At 57.1% G+C, this 19,728-nt stretch overlaps 2 protein-coding genes across 6 annotated transcripts; one reads left to right on the top strand and one right to left on the bottom strand.

Annotated features, from left to right (window-relative positions):
- Window positions 1-351: 351 nt before the first annotated feature.
- On the top strand, window positions 352-15,577 carry PTGS1 (prostaglandin-endoperoxide synthase 1). 3 transcript variants are annotated; one of them, XM_068210975.1, is made up of 10 exons: window positions 352-401; window positions 5,711-5,827; window positions 5,956-6,096; window positions 6,821-6,964; window positions 7,317-7,498; window positions 7,578-7,661; window positions 7,967-8,213; window positions 8,498-8,784; window positions 9,416-9,563; window positions 9,896-15,577. In XM_068210975.1, exons 1-10 carry the CDS (start codon window positions 356-358, stop codon window positions 10,249-10,251), a joined length of 1,752 nt encoding a protein of 583 aa, XP_068067076.1. In that variant the 5' UTR covers window positions 352-355; the 3' UTR covers window positions 10,252-15,577. The 3 variants fall into 3 exon arrangements, with proteins under 3 accessions (XP_068067076.1, XP_068067075.1, XP_068067074.1); XM_068210974.1 differs by lacking the exon at window positions 352-401 and adding an exon at window positions 566-765 and having other exon boundaries at window positions 8,498-8,772; XM_068210973.1 differs by lacking the exon at window positions 352-401 and adding an exon at window positions 574-765.
- On the bottom strand, window positions 14,362-19,263 carry PDCL (phosducin like). 3 transcript variants are annotated; one of them, XM_068210988.1, is made up of 5 exons: window positions 19,156-19,263; window positions 18,115-18,158; window positions 17,632-17,806; window positions 16,835-17,016; window positions 14,362-16,013 (listed from the first exon to the last, which is right to left on the bottom strand). In XM_068210988.1, the coding sequence occupies exons 3-5, from the start codon at window positions 17,798-17,800 to the stop codon at window positions 15,462-15,464; spliced, it is 903 nt and encodes a 300-aa protein (XP_068067089.1). In that variant the 5' UTR covers window positions 17,801-17,806; window positions 18,115-18,158; window positions 19,156-19,263; the 3' UTR covers window positions 14,362-15,461. The 3 variants fall into 3 exon arrangements, with proteins under 3 accessions (XP_068067089.1, XP_068067091.1, XP_068067090.1); XM_068210990.1 differs by lacking the exon at window positions 19,156-19,263 and adding an exon at window positions 19,063-19,122; XM_068210989.1 differs by lacking the exon at window positions 19,156-19,263 and adding an exon at window positions 18,870-18,968.
- Window positions 19,264-19,728: the final 465 nt, after the last annotated feature.

Raw genomic sequence — 19,728 nt, 5'->3', positions numbered from 1 at the left:
ATGCAGAGCCTCTCCCAGCCCCACACAATTCCTGTGGGGTGGCTGGTGCCCGCCCGGGCCGGGCTGGCTGGATCCTGTCCTGCTGCCAGCGGCTGGTTCTGGGAACAAAGCATCCGCAGGAAACACCCAGCGATGGTTTCACCGATAAACTCAGCTTTTCTGGCCGCTGGCGGCTGTGGGCAGCCGGGCTCCGGGCACAGCCGGGCAGCACTGCCAGGGCAGGCTCTTGCAGCCAGTCGGAGGAGTTGAGCCAGGCCCAGGAGACCGGGAGTGGGCATGGAGTCCTGGGGCACCTGGGATCGGGGTGTGGAATTGGGATGTAGGGGGACGTGGGAACAAGGGCGTGGGTGTGGGGATGCGGCAGGATGTGGGGACCAGAAGCTGGGCATGGAGATGTTCGGGTAGGTGGGAAATGGGAGGGAAGCGAGGCAACTTGGGGTTCCCGGGACAGACACGGACCGGGGCACGGCTGGGGATTCAGGGGTGGCCAAGCGGACCAGGGGAGGGGAGCGCAGCTGGGGCAGTCCCCCGGCGGGCCGGGCTGTCGGAGGCGGCCCCGTCCCGTCCCGTCGGGGGCGGGAGGCAGCGCGGCGGGGGCGGGGGCGGCGGGGCCGCGCCGGCTGCGACGGCGGGACGCGGCGGAGCTGCCTCTCGCCATGGGCGGTGGGTGCCGGGCCAGGACCCCGCCGGCCGCGGGGCTTCGGCTGCTGCTCGCCCACGCCGTGCTGTTCTGCGCCGCCGGGAGCGCCGCCGGCACCGGCTCCGGTACGCGGGGCGGGACCGCACCGGGAGGGAGGGAGGGAGACGCGGGGGAGTCGGTACCGGTGGAGCGGCGACATCCCGAACAAGGGACGTTCGGCGCCGGGGGCCGCAGGGTCGAGTACCGGGAGTCCCGGGGACGGGGAGCGCTGCGGGGCGGGCGCTGCGGGACCGGGCCGCGGTCCGGCGGGTCCCGGGCGGGATCGCACTCGTCACTCCCGGCTCGTCCTCGCCCGCCGGTGCCCTCCGTGTCCGTGGCGGAGGGCAGGCAGGGTGGGCAGTGGCGGCTGGCAGGAGCCCCAGGACCACCGCCCGGGTCAGGGTGCCCGCAGGTTTCGGCCCGTCACGCCCGGCTGGGAGCAAAAGCGCCCGGGTAGAACAAACTTCCCCTCCGCCTCCCGCAGCGACCGCGCAGGGACCACACGCAGGGCCCGGGGGAGAGACATCGCTGGCCCGAGGCGGCCGGGGACGCACGACAGGGCTGGACCCCCGCCAAGACCGCGGCCACCCCGGGCCGGCCCCACCACCGGGCTGAGGGGCAGCGCCCGGCTGCTTCGGCAGCCTCCCGTACGCGACGGGGCTTCTGGAGGGAGAGGGGGACAATGTCCCTGCGTGCCGGCAGCCAGGGCCCCTGCCGCTGTCCCCAAACACACGCCCGGTGACACTGCGGCCGGGAGTGAGGAGGGAGGGCTGGGAGCAGCAGGGATGGCTCTGGTGGCCTCAGCCATCGTTGCGTTCCCATGCCCATGTGCTGGAGGAGTTCACCGCATGCTGCCCAACCGCAGGCACACCAGGAGATGTCAAGAAATATTGCTAATTATGGCAGGCACCCATGGAGCATGTGGTTAAATAAAACCCTTTCTCAAACCCCATCAGCTCTGTCCCCAGCCCCTACAGTGCAGGCTGAACATGTGGAGTGCAGCAGGAACCCCCATCCCAGGGGGAGCAGGACCATGGCAGGAGTGACCCAAAGCGAGTGGGTTTGGGCTGAGCAGAGCTGGTGCAGAGCAGGGGGTGTTGCCCTTCCCACTGCCTGTCCCCCTTCCCACTCCATCCTGCCAGGAGAGACGGGACTTCTCCGTGCTGGAGGACTTCTCCGTCCTCTGCATAAGCAGTGACCTCAAGGTGCAGACTTTCCTGTTTCAGCTGTGAACATTCCAGAAAGGGAACATGACCCATGGCTGCATGGATCCCATGGCCATGCAGAGGGCAGCCATGTCAGCTCTGCAGGGGACTCCAGGAGCTGGGGTGTGACCTGGCAGGATGTGACAGGTCCACTCACTAGAAACAGTGGGGCTGGGTGACACCAGTGTGGCTGGGGAGGTGGCAGGCACCCCACTGCAGGGCATATCAGCCACATCTGCTGAAAGGAGAGCCCCCAGGGGATGGACCTGGCTGTCACTGGCTGGGCTGGACCGCAGGTGGTGGGGACAGGCAAGGGACAGCCTCTGCACTGCTCCTTCTCTGGCTTGGCCATCTCTTTACATCGGTCTTATCTTCCTAAGAAGTTCCTCTGGGAGCTGAGGACAGCTGGGGCCAGCATCTGTGCATCCTGCTGCTCACAGGACAGGGCCTGGGGACATGCTGAGGACCCACGTGCCTGAAGCAGCTGGGACAGATGCAGTGCTGGAGTGGTGCAGCCCTGGAGCTGATTGCTGCACAGCATGATCAAAGCAAATTTCATTGTGTGGGGGAAAAAAAATACCTGGGATACCTGATATACATGAAAAGACAGCTTTTTTCCAAGCCTTAATTAGGGAGGGAGATATCTGATTGAGAAATTAGGGGAACTGTGCTGTGCCCCGAGGTGCTGTCAGCAGAGCATCAGGGCTCTGCTCCTCCCCAGCTTTGCACCAGGAGGACCACAGCCCTAATCTAGCCCTCGGATCTGCTCTCAAAGACCAAATAACAGGATGTTGGGCTGAGGCTGGGATCTGCTCACTGGATGTTTGCTGCTCGGAGCACTCTACTTGACTCCTCATGGGCTGCACCCTGGCTCTGAGCCATGGTGTTTGTTCTCTGTAGACTTTTCCTCTGGCTGTGAGCACAGCCAGGCTGATCCCAAGGTGTTTCTCGGTTTTCCCTGCAGATATTGCCCTTGGCTGCTAACTTGCCATCGGGGTGTAGTTTGGTTCAAGCATTCTTGCAAAGTAAACCTAACTGTTCTCTCAGCAGCCATTGCACAACTCATGCTGCCAGACAGGAGCAGTAGCAGCACCCCAAAATCACCGTGTGCCCGAGCCCCAGCCACGGGGCAGGTCGGGCACAGGCCCCACTGTGTGGAGGCAGGTGGGCACCTCTGGCAGAGCTGCTTTGCATTCATGTCTGTTTCCATTACCCGTGGTCTGCACCTCCTCCCAGCACATCCCCTCCGCAGTGGGGCTCACAGAGAGCCAGCCCGGGCTGCAGAGTGAAGCCAGCTACCACACGAGAGCCCTGGGGCTGTCACCCCTCCAGCCCATCCCGGGCAGGCAGCCTGGCTCAGGTGCAGGGGGAGGATCACTGAGCCCACGTGGAACACAGCTGTGGCCCTGGCACGCTGCTCCTGCTCATGGTGCTGCCAGAAGTGGTTGCAGATGACAATCTGGCTGTGGTGTGTGTGCTGTGAATAGTTTGTGGGCCCGGGAAACCTTCCTGGATCAGAAAAACAAGTGTGTAAGCGTTCCATCGTCTTCAAAGCCTGCGGCAGCGGGGCCATGTCCCATCGAGGAAGCCCGGCTCCATCCCGGCCATGATTCACCCCAGGTTGCTTTGGCTGCGGTTTGTGGAGCGGATGTTGTCCCCGAAATCTGGCATTTTTCAGCGGTGATGGAGCGTGTGCACCAGCCCTGCCGGCACGGAGGGGCTGCGCTCCCCCAGCGCTGGCAGCGCCTTTCCCCATACCTGGAGCCGTCCTGGCAAGGCCAGCGCAGGATTCCTGGCCGGGGTGTGGAGAGGCACGGAGCTGCTGCAGAGGGAGGCTCCGTCAGGATGTGATGGGGTTGGTGTCGCGGGCCAGGACACGCTCCAGCCCCTTCCCACCCTTTTGGCTGGAACATGCTGCTCCCACCCTACCTCCGGGACCCGGCGGCACTGACACTACGGTGAACCGTGGGAGGAGGCGGCCCGGCCAGGCCCGGCACGCTGCCAAACCCGCCTCGGAGAAGGGCTCGGCACGACGTGCCATTGAGCCCTGCACCGGGGAGGGCCCTGGCGGAGCGAGCTTCTCCTGACTCCCCATATCAGCCGAGGAGACAGGGCAGGACACGACCGGCTGTGCCGGAACATCCTCCCAGCCCTGTGGCTGCGGCCCCACAAGGGCCCGGCTTCCCCCGAGCTGCACCGGCCACGGCACGGGGCTGCTCTTCGGGGCTTTTACCGAGTCTGCAGCAGAGCCACGTGTGGAGCTACCGGCGTGGGAATAGCCCAGAGGATGCTCCAGCTGTGCTGCGACACCTCCTCCTTTCCGAAAATTCCCATCTTGCAAAAATCCGAACGGGTGGTCTGACCTTAATTTGTCTGAGATAAATAAGATCCTGCCTGCTGCCTCCCGTCTGGAAACATGAAAAGATCCAAGATGAAAGGGAGCCTGATGGAAGTGCTGGGAGCTGAACACGTCTTTGCAAGTCGGGCCCTGTGCCGTGAGGGATTTGGGACCACAGGGCTGAGCACAGCTCGGCAGAGCTGCCGGCCAAGCCTCAGGCTCCCTGCCCTGCCCCGAGTATGTGCCTGTTGGGAGACTGAGCAACTTCACAAAATTACCTTTATTTTCCAGAGATGCTAATTTTTAGCTGTTATTTCCTATGGAAAAAATGTGGTTTCTGTTCCGCATTCCCATCCCACCATCCCAGCAATGGAACCTGTTCCCAAATTCCAGAAGAACCTGAAGCAGGTCTGGCAGGGATCTGGTGAGCTCACGAGCCACACGGAGCGGCTGATGGGCTCAGGAGACCTTCCTCCATCAGCTGTGGCACTGGGCACACTGGCAGTGGCTGTCGGTCTCTTCAGCACTCGGGGTGCGCTGCCCGTCCCCCATTCCCGCAGCCAGCAGCTCCAGAGCTGGGCACTGTGTTGGGTTGGTGGCACCTTGTCCATGAGTGCTGTGTGTCCTGGTGGGGCTGGTGGCCTCCAGTGTGCTCTGACAAAGCCAGGTGTGCTCCAGGAGGCCTGGGCTTTAGGCGCTTCCCTCCTGGCACAAAGGCTCTGTCCAGACCTGGCTTGGCGAGTTGAGAATGCCACTGGTGAGGATTGCAGGAGGCAGCTGTGACAGAGAACATCCCAATTTCCAGAGCACTCCTTTGGCTGATGGAAGGAAGAGGAATCTCTGGCCACCCTGGACTGTGTTTCTCTATCTCCTGAGGCTCGCTGCTCTTGGAGAGGCTGCGGATGGTGGAGTTACAAGTTTCTTCCTGCTCCAGGACAGCCCGGAGAGGCTTGGTGTGGATGGAGCTGCCTCAGCGTGGGAGCCGCTCTGTGCCAGGGGGTCTCCCTGTCCCACGTGTTCCCACCGCCCTGGGAAGGGCTGGAAGGGGCCCTTATCTCGTCCCTGCAGGCTGGGCATGAAGGTGGCGGAGGAAGGGGCCGGGCGGGAGCCGGGAGCGAGCCCAGGGAGGCCCTTTCCATCCGCTGGGGCGGCGGGGGCCGAGGGGCCCCTGCCAAAGCAAACGGCCCTGACAATGGCTGTTGTTATTACGGCAGCGGCTGTTTGCACGGCTTTGTCCCGTGCTGGGGCTCCGGGGGCACAGCAGCCCCCCAGGCACGAAGCTGGGCCCCCAGGCATGGGGGAGACCACCGCAACAGGGCAGCGCTTGGCTCCTGCAGCTCTGCACCTCCTGCCCTGAGCTGGGCCCGGCTGGGCTGCGTCCGAGGCGCAGTGTCCTCTGGAGGGGCAGGGAGCCAGCGGGTGCAGCGATGTGCTGGCTGGACGGTGATGTCTCTCTCTCTCTCTCTCTCTCTCTCTCTCTCCCTGCAGTGAATCCCTGTTGCTATTTCCCCTGCCAGAACCAAGGGGTGTGTGTGAGGGTCGGCCTGAGAGGATACGAGTGCGACTGCACACGGACCGGGTACTACGGGGTCAACTGCACCTCCCGTGAGTCCCTGTCCCGGGACCTGGCCCCCGTGGGTGCCAGGGCAGCACTGTGCCCACTGCACCCACTGACAGCAGCTGTGGGTGGGCTGGCTCCTCAGCAGGGAGAGTGACCGGTCTGTTTTCCCCAGCCGAGCTCTGGACACGTCTCCACAACCTGCTGAAGCCCAGTCCTGCCTTCTACCACTTCATCCTGACCCACTTCAAGTGGTTTTGGGACATTATCAACAGCACCTTCATCAGGGGCACGCTCATGAGGCTCGTGCTGACAGGTGAGGGGTTGGAGAGGGTCTTGGGGTTCAGCAGGACTTGAGGACCCCCTGGCATGGACAGATGTGTGGGGATAGCAGGGCTGCAGCGATGCTGAGCAGCTCCTCTGAGCAGGGTGGGCATCGGGCTTGAGTCACCTCACCAGAAGACCCAGAAGGCTGTCACCCTGTCCTCCCACCACCCGTTACTGTGCCTGGGGGAGCTGCCCAGCCAGGGTGCAGTGGGTGTAGGGGGTCCCCAGCACTGTGCTGAGGTGCCAGCTGGGTGGAAAACACGAGCAGTTCTTGGCATGCTGCTCTCCCCAGGACACGGAGCTGTTTCACAGCTGCACAGAAAGCAGCCCTTGGAAATATGGCCCTTGTTACTCATGTCCCCATATTCATCACTTTGCATAAATATTTAGGTTCCAGCTCTTGGAGCCGTAGCGACACGCTTACAAGGATCCGGCTGTTGGTTTCACCATTTCTATGGGTTTGTCATCTCATTCATCATCCAAGAATCCACTTAGCGCATCAGTATGAGCCCTCCTTTTCTGCAGGGAATTGCAGCCTTTAAAAGGCTCGGGGCAAAGCCCAGGACACCCACATGCCTCCACTGGTGCCTTTCTGGATTTTGGGGTGTCAGGGGGGTGTCTGGCAGCACAGAGCAGGCGGGCAGGGACCAGGGGCAGAGCCTGTGGGTTGCTGCCTCAAGCCCCACAGCGGTGATCCCCCTCTCTCCTTTCAGTTCGTGCCAATCTCATCCCCAGCCCCCCCACTTTCAACTCTGACTACGGCTACATCAGCTGGGAGGCCTATGCCAACATCAGCTATTACACCCGCATCCTCCCGCCCGTGCCGGACAACTGCCCCACGCCCATGGGCACCAAAGGTATGTGGCTGGTCCAGGGGACCCACACCCTGAGTGTTTCCCACCCAGTCATGGCCAAGCTTTTGCTGCCATGGTCACATCTGCAAAGCACCACTGGCAGTGCCACGTGCTACCACTGTCCTGCCCAGACTGGCTCTGCAAGCAGGAGGAGCTTGATGGCATCTAGATTGCTGCTGGGACAGCTCAGGCTGAGCTGAGCTGCTGGGGCATGTCATGGCCTGTGTGAGAGGGCTGCGAGGTGTCTGTGCAGAGGAATCTGTGCCTGGTGCTGCAGCAGACACCACCAGCAGCCCTGCAGACAGCACCAGTACCTGGCTGGGTCGGCACTTCCTTCAACCTCCATCCTTTGCAGGGAAGCTGCAGCTCCCTGACCCCCAGCTCCTGGCAGAGAGGTTCCTGCTGCGGCAGAAGTTTGAGGCTGATCCCCGAGGCACCAACATGATGTTTGCCTTCTTTGCCCAGCATTTCACCCACCAGTTCTTCAAGACATCTGGGAAGATGGGACGTGGCTTCACCAAGGCGCTGGGGCACGGGGTGAGGGCGTGGGGCAGCGGGATCGAGGGGGTGCTGGGCTGCCTCTCGGAGCAGCCTTGATGCCCTGCTCTCTCCACAGGTGGACCTGGGACATTTGTACGGGGACAATCTGCAGCGGCAGCACCAGCTGCGGCTCTTCCGAGATGGGAAGCTGAAATTCCAGGTACCATCCAGCACAATTGAAATACGTCCCAGCCCTGTGAGCTAGGGTTGTCTGAAGCCCATATTCCTCTGGCAGCTCTTGGCAGACCCCAGCCCTGATGCCCTGTGTGGCTGCTGGCTGGGGGACAATCTTCAGGGTGCATCTGCTCTGATGGCAGCAGGGGCGTTTGGGGCTGTATGAGGGAGGTGTTTCCATTCCACTCACCTCTTGCAGGAGAGCAGATGTGGTGCCCTTAGGGAGACAGCTCATGGCTGGGCAGGCTTTTACTGGGATGTTTCTGTCCCCTCCCGATGATGTGTCCCCAGGTGGTGGATGGAGAGGTGTACCCGCCCATGGTCAGCGAGGCTCCGGTTCACATGGTGTACCCGTCGGGCGTGCCCGAAGAGCAGCAGCTGGCGGTGGGGCAGGAGGTGTTCGGGCTGCTGCCGGGGCTCTGCGTGTACGCCACGCTCTGGCTGCGTGAGCACAACCGCGTCTGCGACCTGCTCAAGCGGGACCACCCCACCTGGAGCGACGAGCAGCTCTTCCAGACCGCGCGGCTCATCCTCATCGGTGAGGAACTGGCATCGCCCCGTCCCACCCCCCTGGGCGGCCCCCAAGGACTCACACGCTGGCCAGCCTCTTTTTGAGGGTAATGGCCAAACTGCTTTTGAGGCAGTTCCTCTGGCATCCTTCTGGGAATCGTTTGGTTTGGTCCATATAGCAAAAAAAATTAGCTTTGATCCATCCAAAATGGTCAGGAGGAGGTGGACGGCTGCTACGGTAGATGTGGGTAACATCTCAGGTTAGAGCTGGTGCCTCCTGCTGCTGCCAGCTGCTTCTTTTCTCCTACCCAGGGGAGACCATCAAGATCGTTGTTGAGGACTACGTCCAGCACCTCAGTGGGTACTACCTGCACCTCAAGTTCGACCCTGAGCTGTTGTTTGGGTCACAGTTCCAGTACCGGAATCGCATCGCGGTGGAGTTCAACCAGCTCTATCACTGGCACGGGCTGATGCCCGACTCCTTCATCATCCAGGGACAAGAGTACAGCTACAAGCAGTTCCTCTACAACACCTCCATGCTCATGGACTATGGTGTGGAGGCACTGGTGGAGTCCTTTTCCAAGCAGGTGGCAGGAAGGGTAAGGTCCTGCTCTGCCCTCCCCAGGAGGGACACTCATGCCGTGGTGCCCATGTCACACCGAGTCTGCCCAGGGCCGAACCAGCACTGTGGCAAGGCTGGCCCGGGCAGCGCCAGCTGCTTGCCCTTGGTGCTCTGCAGTGAACATTCCGGTGATGCCAGGAGCCTGTGGAAGCCGGGAGCTCCCCGGCCCGGCTGTGGAGCAGCGGGGCCTGGAGCAGCGTCTGGCACTGTTCTTTGCTGCCATCGCATGGATGTTTTCTTCCAAGCGATTGCGGCTCCGTTCCTGACCCTCTTTGCTTGTGCAAAGGAGGAGGCTGAGCCTGAGGCCCTTTGGGCATTTGGGTTCTCCCAGTGAGCCTGAAATCTCTCTCGTCCAGCAAAGTCACTGGCTCACTGTCCACTGGGGACTTCTCCTGCCTTGTGCCCTGCCCTGGGAGCAGGGCTGACCTGACCAAGCTGCTCTACAGCTGGTATTTGCACTGCCCACCGGCTCCCCCTCCTCTTGCTGCTGCAGTGATGTGCTGGTGTCACAACAGGAGCCCAGGACATGGATGCTTTAGTGTGGTGGCCCTCTGGAGCCGGTGCAGGTGCTGCCTGATGTGTGCTCCTCCTTGTGCTCTCCCCTCCAGATCGGTGGGGGACAGACCATCAATGCCAATGTCTTGCACGTGGCCGTTGGAGTCATCCAGGAGTCCCGGCAGCTGAGGCTACAGCCCTTCAACGAGTATCGGAAAAGGTTTGGCATGAAGCCCTACAAGTCCTTCCAGGAGCTGACAGGTAGGGCTGCAGCGCTGCTCCTGGGGCTTTGCTGGGGCAGGCCAGGGGCTCTGTGCCCGTGGGGGAGTACGAGGCCATGAGCTGCCCCTCTGCCACTGGGCTTGGAGCAGCTGCCCCTGCCCACCCCAGCCCTGCCTGCTCATGGCCCCACAGTGGGGCAGAGTGGGCTGATGCAGGGGATGCAGGGGTCCTGCCTCCTGGGGGCTGGAGAACTGGTCCAGAGGACAGCCCCTGGCCTGGAAGTCAGGCTTGTCACTGCCTGTGAGGGAGCCACTCTTCCTTTGCCAGGTGTGAGTCTCTTGCTAAAGCACTCTGATGTTCACTTGGTGCAGGAGAGGAAGAGAAAGCAGTGGAGCTGGAAGAGCTGTATGGAGACATTGATGCTCTGGAGTTTTACCCAGGCTTGCTGCTCGAGAAACCCCAACCCAACGGCATTTTTGGGGAAAGCATGGTGGAGATTGGAGCTCCATTTTCCCTGAAGGGGCTTTTTGGAAATCCCATCTGCTCCCCAGAGTACTGGAAACCCAGTACATTTGGCGGAGCAACTGGCTTTGAGATCGTGAAGACGGCATCCCTCAAGAAGCTCGTGTGCCTCAACGTGAAGAAGTGCCCGTACGTGGCGTTCCACGTGCCGGACGCTGCGGAACACGGCAGCCCTCGGGCTGCTGGATCATCTACAGAGCTCTAGCAGGGCTGACCTGTCCAGGCAGGGACTGTCCTTGCCCTGGTGCAGGCTGAGCTGAGCTCCCAGCCTGCTGCTGAGGATCCTGTTCCTTCCTGCAGCCAACGGTGGGGATGCAGGAACCTGCCACCCCCATGCCAAACAGAAACAGGACAGGAGATGGTCCCATCCTGGGCGTCCTCCATGCCAGCCCTCCAGGAGGGGCTGCTCCCAGCTCTCTGAAAAACTCGAGTGCCTCAGGAGTGTGGCTGCCAGCTCTGTCCTCAGCAGACCCAGTTCTCTTGATAGTGAATACCTTGCACAAAACATGCAAGCTTTGGAGTTCTGGAGTTCCCCAGCGGACACTCTGGATTCCCCAGTGCTTTGTCACCTTCCATCCCCGCTGCTTCCCAGCACCAGGCCACCAGCAGCCCCTCTTCCAGAAGGGTCATATCCACGTTATGCCTGAAAACCATTTTTCGAATTAGTGAAAAGTGTAAGACTGGAAAAATTTCATTTTAGTTAACTGGTTAGCACTGACTTAATTCTTACTCACCAGGAGACCAGTTTTACTTCATACAACATCTATTTCCAGTAGAGACTCTCTTTCCTGCTCAGAACAGAAGCCCAGAGCCCAGGGAGCACTCCCTCCTCCCCTGCTGCCCCTGGTGAAGCGATGAGCTGCCCGAGGGATGCAGAGGAGGTGGCAGCATGCAAAGGGATGGGGAGGACACAGAGTTTGTGCTGCCCAGTAGCGGCTGAGCTTGCAGTAGAAGCCTGTTCTGATCCAATTCTCCTGTAACAGCCTACCCAGCACACATGCACAGCTGGGAGAAGGAACCAAAACAGTGTTTCTCCTGGAGGAGACCAGAGAGAAGCATGAAGTCAGATCCCCAGACCTCCTGTGTCATGCTGGCTTGGACCCTGGCCACTGGCTGCCAACCCGGGGCTGCTCCGAGCGAGATGCTGCCTCTGTGCACACAAAGGGATGGAGTCTCTTCCATCCCAAAACCATCACCCTTCTCTGCACTAACAGCTTAGCAAACACATCCTCACAGCACACACAGCCTGCTTCTGTCCTCCTCCCGAAACTGAGCTCAGCCCTTGCCCAGCCCAGCCATGTAGTAGCTGGCAGCCACTGTCACTGGCCTTGATCTCCATCAGATCCTGGTTAAGCTCCAGAAAAAAAGGACATTTAAAGTAATAAATGATTTTAAAAACTCCTCTATTTCTGGCTGTGCCCACCAGCACTGTGCTGGGCCATTGCTGACTGCACCTGAAGCAATAAATGGAGCAACTTCTGCCTTAGAAGCTTCCGTGGGGGTCTCTGAGTGTCCTGAGGCAGTTTGAACCTTACTCCCCTCCAGCCACCTCCCAGCCCTGCGCTGCTCAAATGCCACACTTCAGAGTGTTTGGACAATGCTCTCAGGCACGGGGTGGGATTGTTGGGGTTGTCCTGGACAGGACCAGGAGTTGGACTGTGATGATGTTTGTGGGTCCCTTCCAATTCAGGATATTCTGTAATTCCATGGTGACACTGCTTAGACCAACACTGTGTATTTCTCTCACATAAAAACTATCCACACATAAATCTGGCTGCCCTGGGTGTTTTGTAGACATGAAATAGCCCCTGCCTGTAAGAGAGCATGCAGCTGCAGCTCCTTCCTGTGCTGTCCTGGAGGAGGGAAGCACTCCTGAGCCTCTGCTCCATCCCAGCAGGATTCCCAGGGAGGTGTTACAGAATTTTAAACTAGGGAGGTTTAAAGGCCTGGTGCCTTGGCAGAGATGTGGTAGGAGAACGTCATAGCAAGGGAACATGTCCAAGCAGAGACTCCCAAGGCACGAGCCTTCTCACTCACTCTTTAACCCTTCAGAAATGGGATGGCATTAGCAGGATATCATCTGGATTTTAGTTTCCTACGGGATGCGGGGAGGCAGAGAGGCCAACACGACCCCTGAAAGCACAGCAGGCAGCTTCAGCTGCTCTGTGCTCCCCTGGGCTGGCCCTGACCAGTGCTGGCACACGGACAGCCCAGTGCTCCCAGTCCCACCGTGCTGTGCAGAAGTGCTGAGCAGCAATGCAGGAGGAGGACACGGTCCTTCCCCGCACACGCCTCCAGCAGCCGAGCGCGCCCAGCTCTGCGCGTGGCCGCCTTCCAGCGGGGAGCTGCTCCAGCCCCGAGCATCCTTCCCGTCCAGCTGGCGACAGGCACAAGCTCGGCTCGTTTCAGTTAAACCACAAACATCCTGCGCTTGCTCGCGGCTATCGGCGGCTGCCAGCGCTGTTCTGGGACCAGCTGATAACTGCACGAGAGCCCCTGGGCACGCCCAGAGCGGCCTGGGTGCTCGCTGCCACCAAGGAGGAACGTTCCACTGGGATAGCTCAGCTGAGCCACCGTGGCAAACCTGGCACCTCTTCCAACCAGTCCAGGACAGCAAAGCATCTCCCTCCTGCGAGCAGGAAAAGCTCTGAAATAGTTTCTTTGAAGGACCAACCCCAGGCACAGCGTCCAACACACTACTGAAATCTCCCCCAGGAGCCCAGGCACCCACAGCTTCCCCCAGCCCAGCACTGCTGAGCTCTTCTGTTTTCTGTGCTGGTTTTCCAGCCACGGCAGCTTGCAGAAATCACTCCCACCGTCGCCAGTTTGTCCGGCACAAGGTACAGCCACATCCAAGGCAGTGTTTGCACCCACACATGGTGCTGTTTGGTGTGGCCACCAGCATCACCAGCCACGGCAAGGGCTGCCTGCTGTGCTCTGGGGCCAGTGCAGAGGAGAGTGCTGCCAGAAGTACCCTCTGTCTGAGCTCTTGGTAAACACAGCTCGTAGGACATCCTCTGTGTTTTTAAACAGGCCTCTGAGGAGCTCAGCTGTGGCTTTCCTGGGGTGAGGATGGGCAGGGACAGGAGGATGGGGCTGCCTGGGTTCCTGCAGCAACAATGAAAACATGCATCTGGGGTTGTGTGGCCTCAGAGGCGATGATTCACTGAGCAGGAGGAGAAAAGCAATCCCCCCCTTGGAGGGAGTCTCCAGACTCTCCCAGCAGGAGTCAGGCCAGTGACTGCACAGGAAACCTTGTTTGGATTTTCAGCAAAGGCGCATTTTGAACATTTTACAAAGAAGAGGCAGATGGGAGGCCAGAAAAACTCTGTGTAATCTTTTCTTTGCTAAATCTTGTCCTGCACTGCCAGGCACCCATGATTAAATGTCCATGTTGAGCTCATCCTGGGATTTCATTCCTGCCCTTGCCAAGCAACCATCCGTGCTTCCTTGTGCACTCACATTCCGTGCCCAAGCTCTGCTGTTTGTATTGGAACACCATTAACTGTGAGCAAACCCAGGCGATGCCACGACGAGGGCCTGTAACACCCACCGTTCCCGGCTGCCTCCCTGCACTGCGCCGCTCCTTCCAAAACAGAACATTTCCCAGAGGCAACACACCTACATGACAAGTGCTTTTCCAACTCCTATTTATAGAACTCCTTGAAAATTCAGCTTCAAGAAAGGGCAAAAGCAGCAGCAGCCTTTTCCCAGCTCAGCCTCCTCTCCCTGCTCCCAGCCGTGTGGCCTGTGCATGAACGAGCAGCAGGGTTAGGGCACAGCTTCTCTCCCCTCACTCCCTTGTGCTTGTTATATTCTTCCAGATCAATGATTAATTGGATTCAGACCTTTTTTTCTTCTCCTTTTTGCTACTGGCACTGCAAACTACCTCTCCCCTACCTGAGCACAGGAGGTTCCTCACCAGGAGTCACCTTGCTCCAGGCCATTGGACACAGAGCAGCAGGACAGGGTTTGATCCTGTTACAGTTTTGCTGCCATAGGGGGCAAAAAAACCCCACTTTATAAAAATAAAACTTCAAAGCAACTCAAGCAGACAGTTCTGCCTTGATCCCCTCTCCAAGACAGGTTTTATGATGATAAAATGCACCCTGTCTGCACTTCACTGAATCTCACCCTGGATATGAGTTACAGTTACTTTGATATTTTCCTTACATGTGCTGATTTAATTCCATATAACTTACATAGGTTTTTTTTTCCTGCAATTCTCAGATGAAAAGAAATAATCTCTCACCACATTTGAAAACCTGGATTTCTGCCAGTTTCCTTAAAAGAGCTACAATCTGTGCCAACTCAGTCATTTTAAATTACCGATTGTTTATTTTTCTGCTCATACTACTTTTTAAAACACAGTTCAAATAGATACAGTTAGAAATTCTTCTTTTTCTAGCCCATGATCCATTCTTATTAAGAAACTATTAGGATCCACAGACACATTTGCAATTCTTCCTGGTGTTCCAAAGTGCTTTACATAAAAATTACAATTAAATTTAATCATTAAACATGGTATTACATTGGGTCATGTATTTAGGTAATGATAGTCTACTTACTACTACTGAAGGCAGACAGAAAAGAACTTTACCACTGATTTAGTAATTTTAGCATGGGATGAAATTCTGAGGTTCTTCAAGTCCTAATTCTGCATTTTGCCAACAAAATTCTCCTTGCTGCTGTTCAGCACACGCGTTGGAGCTCTTTGTAGCAGCAGTCTCTCTGAAGAGGCAGAGCTCATCTTCTGATCAAGTGACTACTATGAACTCCAAGGATGGGTATTTTAGAACCCGAGAATGTATTAAAAGCTGTAATTGCATTTATGTCTCAGGGAAGGTTAAGGGAAGAAGAACTCTCTCCGGCTGAAAAGCAATTTTCAGGATGAAGCCTGGGGTTGTCGTTATTTGTAAATGAGAAAGGAGCAAACATTTAAGGCCAAGTGTTAGAACAAGATACTCCCAGGAAAGAGACTGCAAACTGTGGAATGGAACATGGGACCTCACACTTTTAACTGGTGCAGTTCAGCACCAAATTAGTAAGTCTTGAAAGTTAAAATTTATTTTATTTGCAGTCTCAGTTCTTGTCTTAGGGAGTTGGTGGCCACATCTCAATTGAAACGTGCAAGGACGCTGAGACATTGCAACAATTTCCTAAACTGACTGAATCATGTTAGAACTTTGTGTTAAGTAAAACACATTTGAACTGCATAGAAATGAGACTGTTTTAGTTGTAGATATGGAATTAATTTAAGAAGATGTTAGGACTTTGTTGCTATTTTTAATGAGCAAAAGTCAAAGTGCGTGAAGGGGAGGAATACATACCCACACGATGGAGGAGAGAGAACAATCCCTGGCACAAGAACATCCCACAGCACAACTACACCTACGGGCCCTTGGCATGAATGGCTCAGTCTATTTCCAGATCACTGTCTTCACTGTAACATGCAGATGGATTATGTATAGAAGTCAGGAGCAGTAGGTCTTTTTCTGGCAGCAAACCACATTCCTGCAGAAAAGCCTCCAGGTCTACAGCAAAAAAATCTTCTCCAAGCTGGTCAGTGATGCGCACGAAATTGCCAATGAGCTCCCCTGCCTTGTAGACCAGCAGGGCTGGCAGGGCATTGTTAGTGAAGCGAGTGCTGGCACCAATGAGTGAACTCTTCACTCTGCAGAATTTCACTGTTGGGTACTCAGCAGCCAGGCAGATCATGCAGCCATTCAGGGATTCAGTGCCAGGGATATCATCTTCATAAATATGGATCATGATCAGTGTGCTCTTATGCTCTTTGTCCACGGTGTCCAGAAATGCTTCCCCACTGGTGATCTCAAACACCTGCTTGAATTGCTGCCCACTGTACAACTGCTGCCTCATCTCCTCCATCCGCTGCTTCCTGTAGCGCTGCAAGAATTCCTCGTCGTCCTCATCATTGTGGATCATGTTGTATTCCTGTAAAGTCATCTAAAAAACACACAGAGATTCCTGAAAAACATCTGCACCACTATGTGGGTCACTTGCATAATGAGAACATAAATCAAGAGGATTAATGTGGGTCACTCATCTTTAATAACAGCAAAGTGCAACCCATGAAGGCTCAAGCACTCTGTGTATTACACTCCATTCTGATCTAATTAGAAACCATGTCCAGTGGGAAGAGCGATTTCAGCCCTGGGTATTCCAGTTCCCACAAGCTGCGCTAATAACACAAGTGGCCGTTCCACGCTCCCACTTTAATCCAGGTTAACGGTGGCCACGTGCTTTCACTGAGCTGGGAGTGCTGATTTGGAGCCTAAGATGAGCTTCTTTCTCATCAGCTTTTCATTTCGTTTTTTAGTTACCATTTTCTGGCACCATCGTGCCTGTAGAGCAGACTTGATATTAACAGGATTTTATATATTTTGTATCTGTTCACTTGTTTCATTAAAGGTATCTGCATCACTCAAGACACAGGACAGCACAGCTAACTTTCATCATCTGAAGGCACAGATACAGCTGCAAATTAGTAACTTCTCTATCACAGCCCAGGGCTAGTTAACAGCCCAGCTGATTAAAACCATTCACTACATCCAATGTCTTCAACTTCGGGAGCTCAGAGTTGAATTCATAGCATTCATAGTTTTGCTGTTCAACTCTTCATGTTAATCCCCTGAAGCTGACCTACTTGATCAACAGATGAGAAATCTGGAAAAAGCTTTTGGACTTCTTTGGTGTTGCAGCTAAGTCACTTATTCATTATCACAGGCAAACAAAACTGCTAAATGCTTAAGTGGCATCCATCCTACCTTTCCATTGATTTTTTCCTGGAGCTCTTTCTGCTTCTGCTGCTCAGCCTCGTCATCCAAGTGAGACCTGCACGTCATGGACAGCTTCTTAATGAGCCTCTCCATCTCCCTGCGCTGCTCCTGCCGCTGCTCCGTCTCCAGCTGCTTAAATCTTCGCCAGTCATTGATCACTCCCTTGGGACCTGCAATTAAGTGCGGAGCCATTTCGTGTAAAAAAGACAATACAATTTTACCTACCATTTACAATCAAGGAATAACTTATAAATTGGTAAAACAGTGACCCGGTCATAAACGTTTTTGTAGCTATGCAAAACATTGAGATAAGTCATTTGCCATTTGCACGTCCTTGAGTTTCTATCTACTTTTTTTTAATAAGAAGGCTGCAATTTATTTAACTAGGCTACTCTTGTAATTGTCCCAAAGATTAATATCTGTGCTCTTGAAATAGAACCACCAGCCCACAAGAGTTCCCCCATTATTAGCATGGCCTTCATCAGAACAAAAATAATGATATATTGTCACCCAAATTGTACAAATCAGCCTTGTCTCAGCTTTCTGTCCAAGCCTGACTGCTTCAGATATGATGCTGAATTTGAATTCTCTCAGAAGAGAAGTCAAACATTAAAAAAAGAACAGTTATTAAAAATAAGGTTAGACAACAGCCAGGAATTGATCACCCTCTGACTCAAATAGGCATAAACACAGGAACTGAATTTTAAAAAATGAGTTTTAGAAGAACATACAAAATTTCCAATAAACAAAGGATTTACAAAAGAAGTACATTGATATGATGATACCTGTGTTGACAGCGCTGCCATCGCTGCTGAGCTCCACCTCGCCCACACTTTCAGGAATGCTGCTCTCCCCTTCTTTATCCTCCTTCTCACTGTCTTCATCCTCACCCTCACTGCTGCTGTAATAATACTGCAGCTTCTCACCAAGCAATTTATCATCTGCAGTAGTCATTATGCTCTAAAAATAAAGTAAGAAAAGCAAGGATGCATTTCTGATCCAACCTGCATCACGATGGTCCTTTATTTCCTCAGGGCAGTTTTTAACTGCAGGAGAACACAGCCCGCTCTCAAACAGCCCTCGATGCAGTCAGTCACCTGGGTTAATTCTTAAGCCATAATTTAAAACTCAGTTTGAAACCTCAGAGCCTCATTCGACAGCTCCATCAGACCAACCCCCGGCTACTGAGTAATACTTGCATTATTTAGCAACAATTTATTTGAGCTGAAAAACTATCAATGTAATTAAGCAAATTCAAGTGTTCTGACCTGTATTCCTTTCCAGTCTTTCAGAGAGAAGCTTCTACCAAGACCTGGAAGAAGAAATTTTAATCAAATCAGCCAGCCCAGGCCGTGTGTGTGACACAGCCCGGCTCCCAGCCACGGACACTACCCGGTTCTCGGTTTTCCAGCCCACGGACACTGCCCGGTTCTCGGTTTTCCAGCCACGGACACTGCCCGGCTCCCGGTTTTCCAGCCACGGACACTGCCCGGCTCCCGGTTTTCCAGCCACGGACACTGCCCGGCTCCCGGTTTTCCAGCCCACGGACACTGCCCGGCTCCCGGTTTTCCAGCCCACGGACACTGCCCGGTTCTCGGTTTTCCAGCCACGGACACTGCCCGGCTCCCGGTTTTCCAGCCCACGGACACTGCCCGGCTCCCGGTTTTCCAGGCACGGACACTGCCCGGCTCCCGGTTTTCCAGCCCACGGACACTGCCCGGCTCCCGGTTTTCCAGGCACGGACACTGCCCGGCTCCCGGTTTTCCAGGCACGGACACTGCCCGGCTCCCGGTTTTCCAGCCACGGACACTGCCCGGTTCTCGGTTTTCCAGCCCACGGACACTGCCCGGTTCTCGGTTTTCCAGCCACGGACACTGCCCGGTTCTCGGTTTTCCAGCCACGGACACTGCCCAGCTCCCGGTTTTCCAGCCACGGACACTGCCCGGCTCCCGGTTTTCCAGGCACGGACACTGCCCGGCTCCCGGTTTTCCTGCCGGACGCTGCAGGTTCCGCGGGAGCTAACCCCAGCTTCAGCCGATTACAGCGCCAGATGGCCCGGGATTACCGGGACCGCCCCGCAGCGGGGCCGGGGCCGGGGCGGGAGCTGGGCTTGGGGCCGGTGATCCCCGCGGGCCCCGAGCGAACCGGCTCGGCTCCCCGCGCCCTCCCCGGGCCGCGCCGCCGCCCCTCGCCCGCCCGGGGAGCCGCGCCCCGACCCGGGATTCTGCGGGGCCCGGGAGCATCGGCCCGAGCGGAGCGGAGCGATCCCGCCGCCCCGGCCCGGCCCCGGCCCGGCCCCGCCGCCTCACCGCTCCCGCCGCCTTCCGGGACCGCCGCGCGGGGCACGGCGGGAAGGAGGCGGCCGGGGGAGGAGCCGGGCCCGGCCCCGCTGCCCCCGCCCCGCAACGGGAACGGGAACGGGAACGGCAGCGGCACGGCGGGACCGCCCGCCCAGGGAACGGGAACGGGACCGCCCGCCCAGGGAACGGGAACGGCACCGGCACGGCGGGACCGCCCGCCCAGGGAATGGGAACGGGACCGCCCGCCCAGGGAACGGGAACAGGAACGGCACGGCGGGACCGCCCGCCCAGGGAACGGGAACGGGACCGCCTGCCCAGGGAACGGGAACGGCACCGGCACGGCGGGACCGCCCGCCCAGGGAATGGGAACGGGACCGCCCGCCCAGGGAATGGGAACGGGACCGGGACCGCCCGCCCAGGGAACGGGACCGGGACCGCCCGCCCAGGGAACGGGACCGGGACCGGGACCGCCCGCCCAGGGAACGGGACCGGGACCGGGACCGCCCGCCCAGGGAACGGGACCGGGACCGGCCGCGCCCCCGGCCCCGCTGCCCCCAGCCCGGAGTGGCTCCGTTCCCTCCG

Source organism: Anomalospiza imberbis, chromosome 21 (genome assembly GCF_031753505.1).
Source record: "Anomalospiza imberbis isolate Cuckoo-Finch-1a 21T00152 chromosome 21, ASM3175350v1, whole genome shotgun sequence".
Taxonomy (NCBI): domain Eukaryota; kingdom Metazoa; phylum Chordata; class Aves; order Passeriformes; family Viduidae; genus Anomalospiza; species Anomalospiza imberbis.
This window is presented reverse-complemented; position numbering and strand designations above follow the sequence as displayed.

Coding starts and splice junctions, on each gene's coding strand:
- PTGS1 (XM_068210973.1), top strand. CDS start 657: ATGGGCGGTGGGTGCCGGGCCAGGACCCCGCCGGCCGCGGGGCTTCGG. Junction 6,965..7,316: donor CACGCCCATGGGCACCAAAG/GTATGTGGCTGG, acceptor CATCCTTTGCAG/GGAAGCTGCAGCTCCCTGAC. Junction 7,662..7,966: donor ATGGGAAGCTGAAATTCCAG/GTACCATCCAGC, acceptor ATGTGTCCCCAG/GTGGTGGATGGAGAGGTGTA.
- PDCL (XM_068210988.1), bottom strand. CDS start 17,800: ATGACTACTGCAGATGATAAATTGCTTGGTGAGAAGCTGCAGTATTAT. Junction 17,017..17,631: donor TGGCAGCGCTGTCAACACAG/GTATCATCATAT, acceptor ACTTAATTGCAG/GTCCCAAGGGAGTGATCAAT. Junction 16,014..16,834: donor AGGAAAAAATCAATGGAAAG/GTAGGATGGATG, acceptor TGTGTTTTTTAG/ATGACTTTACAGGAATACAA.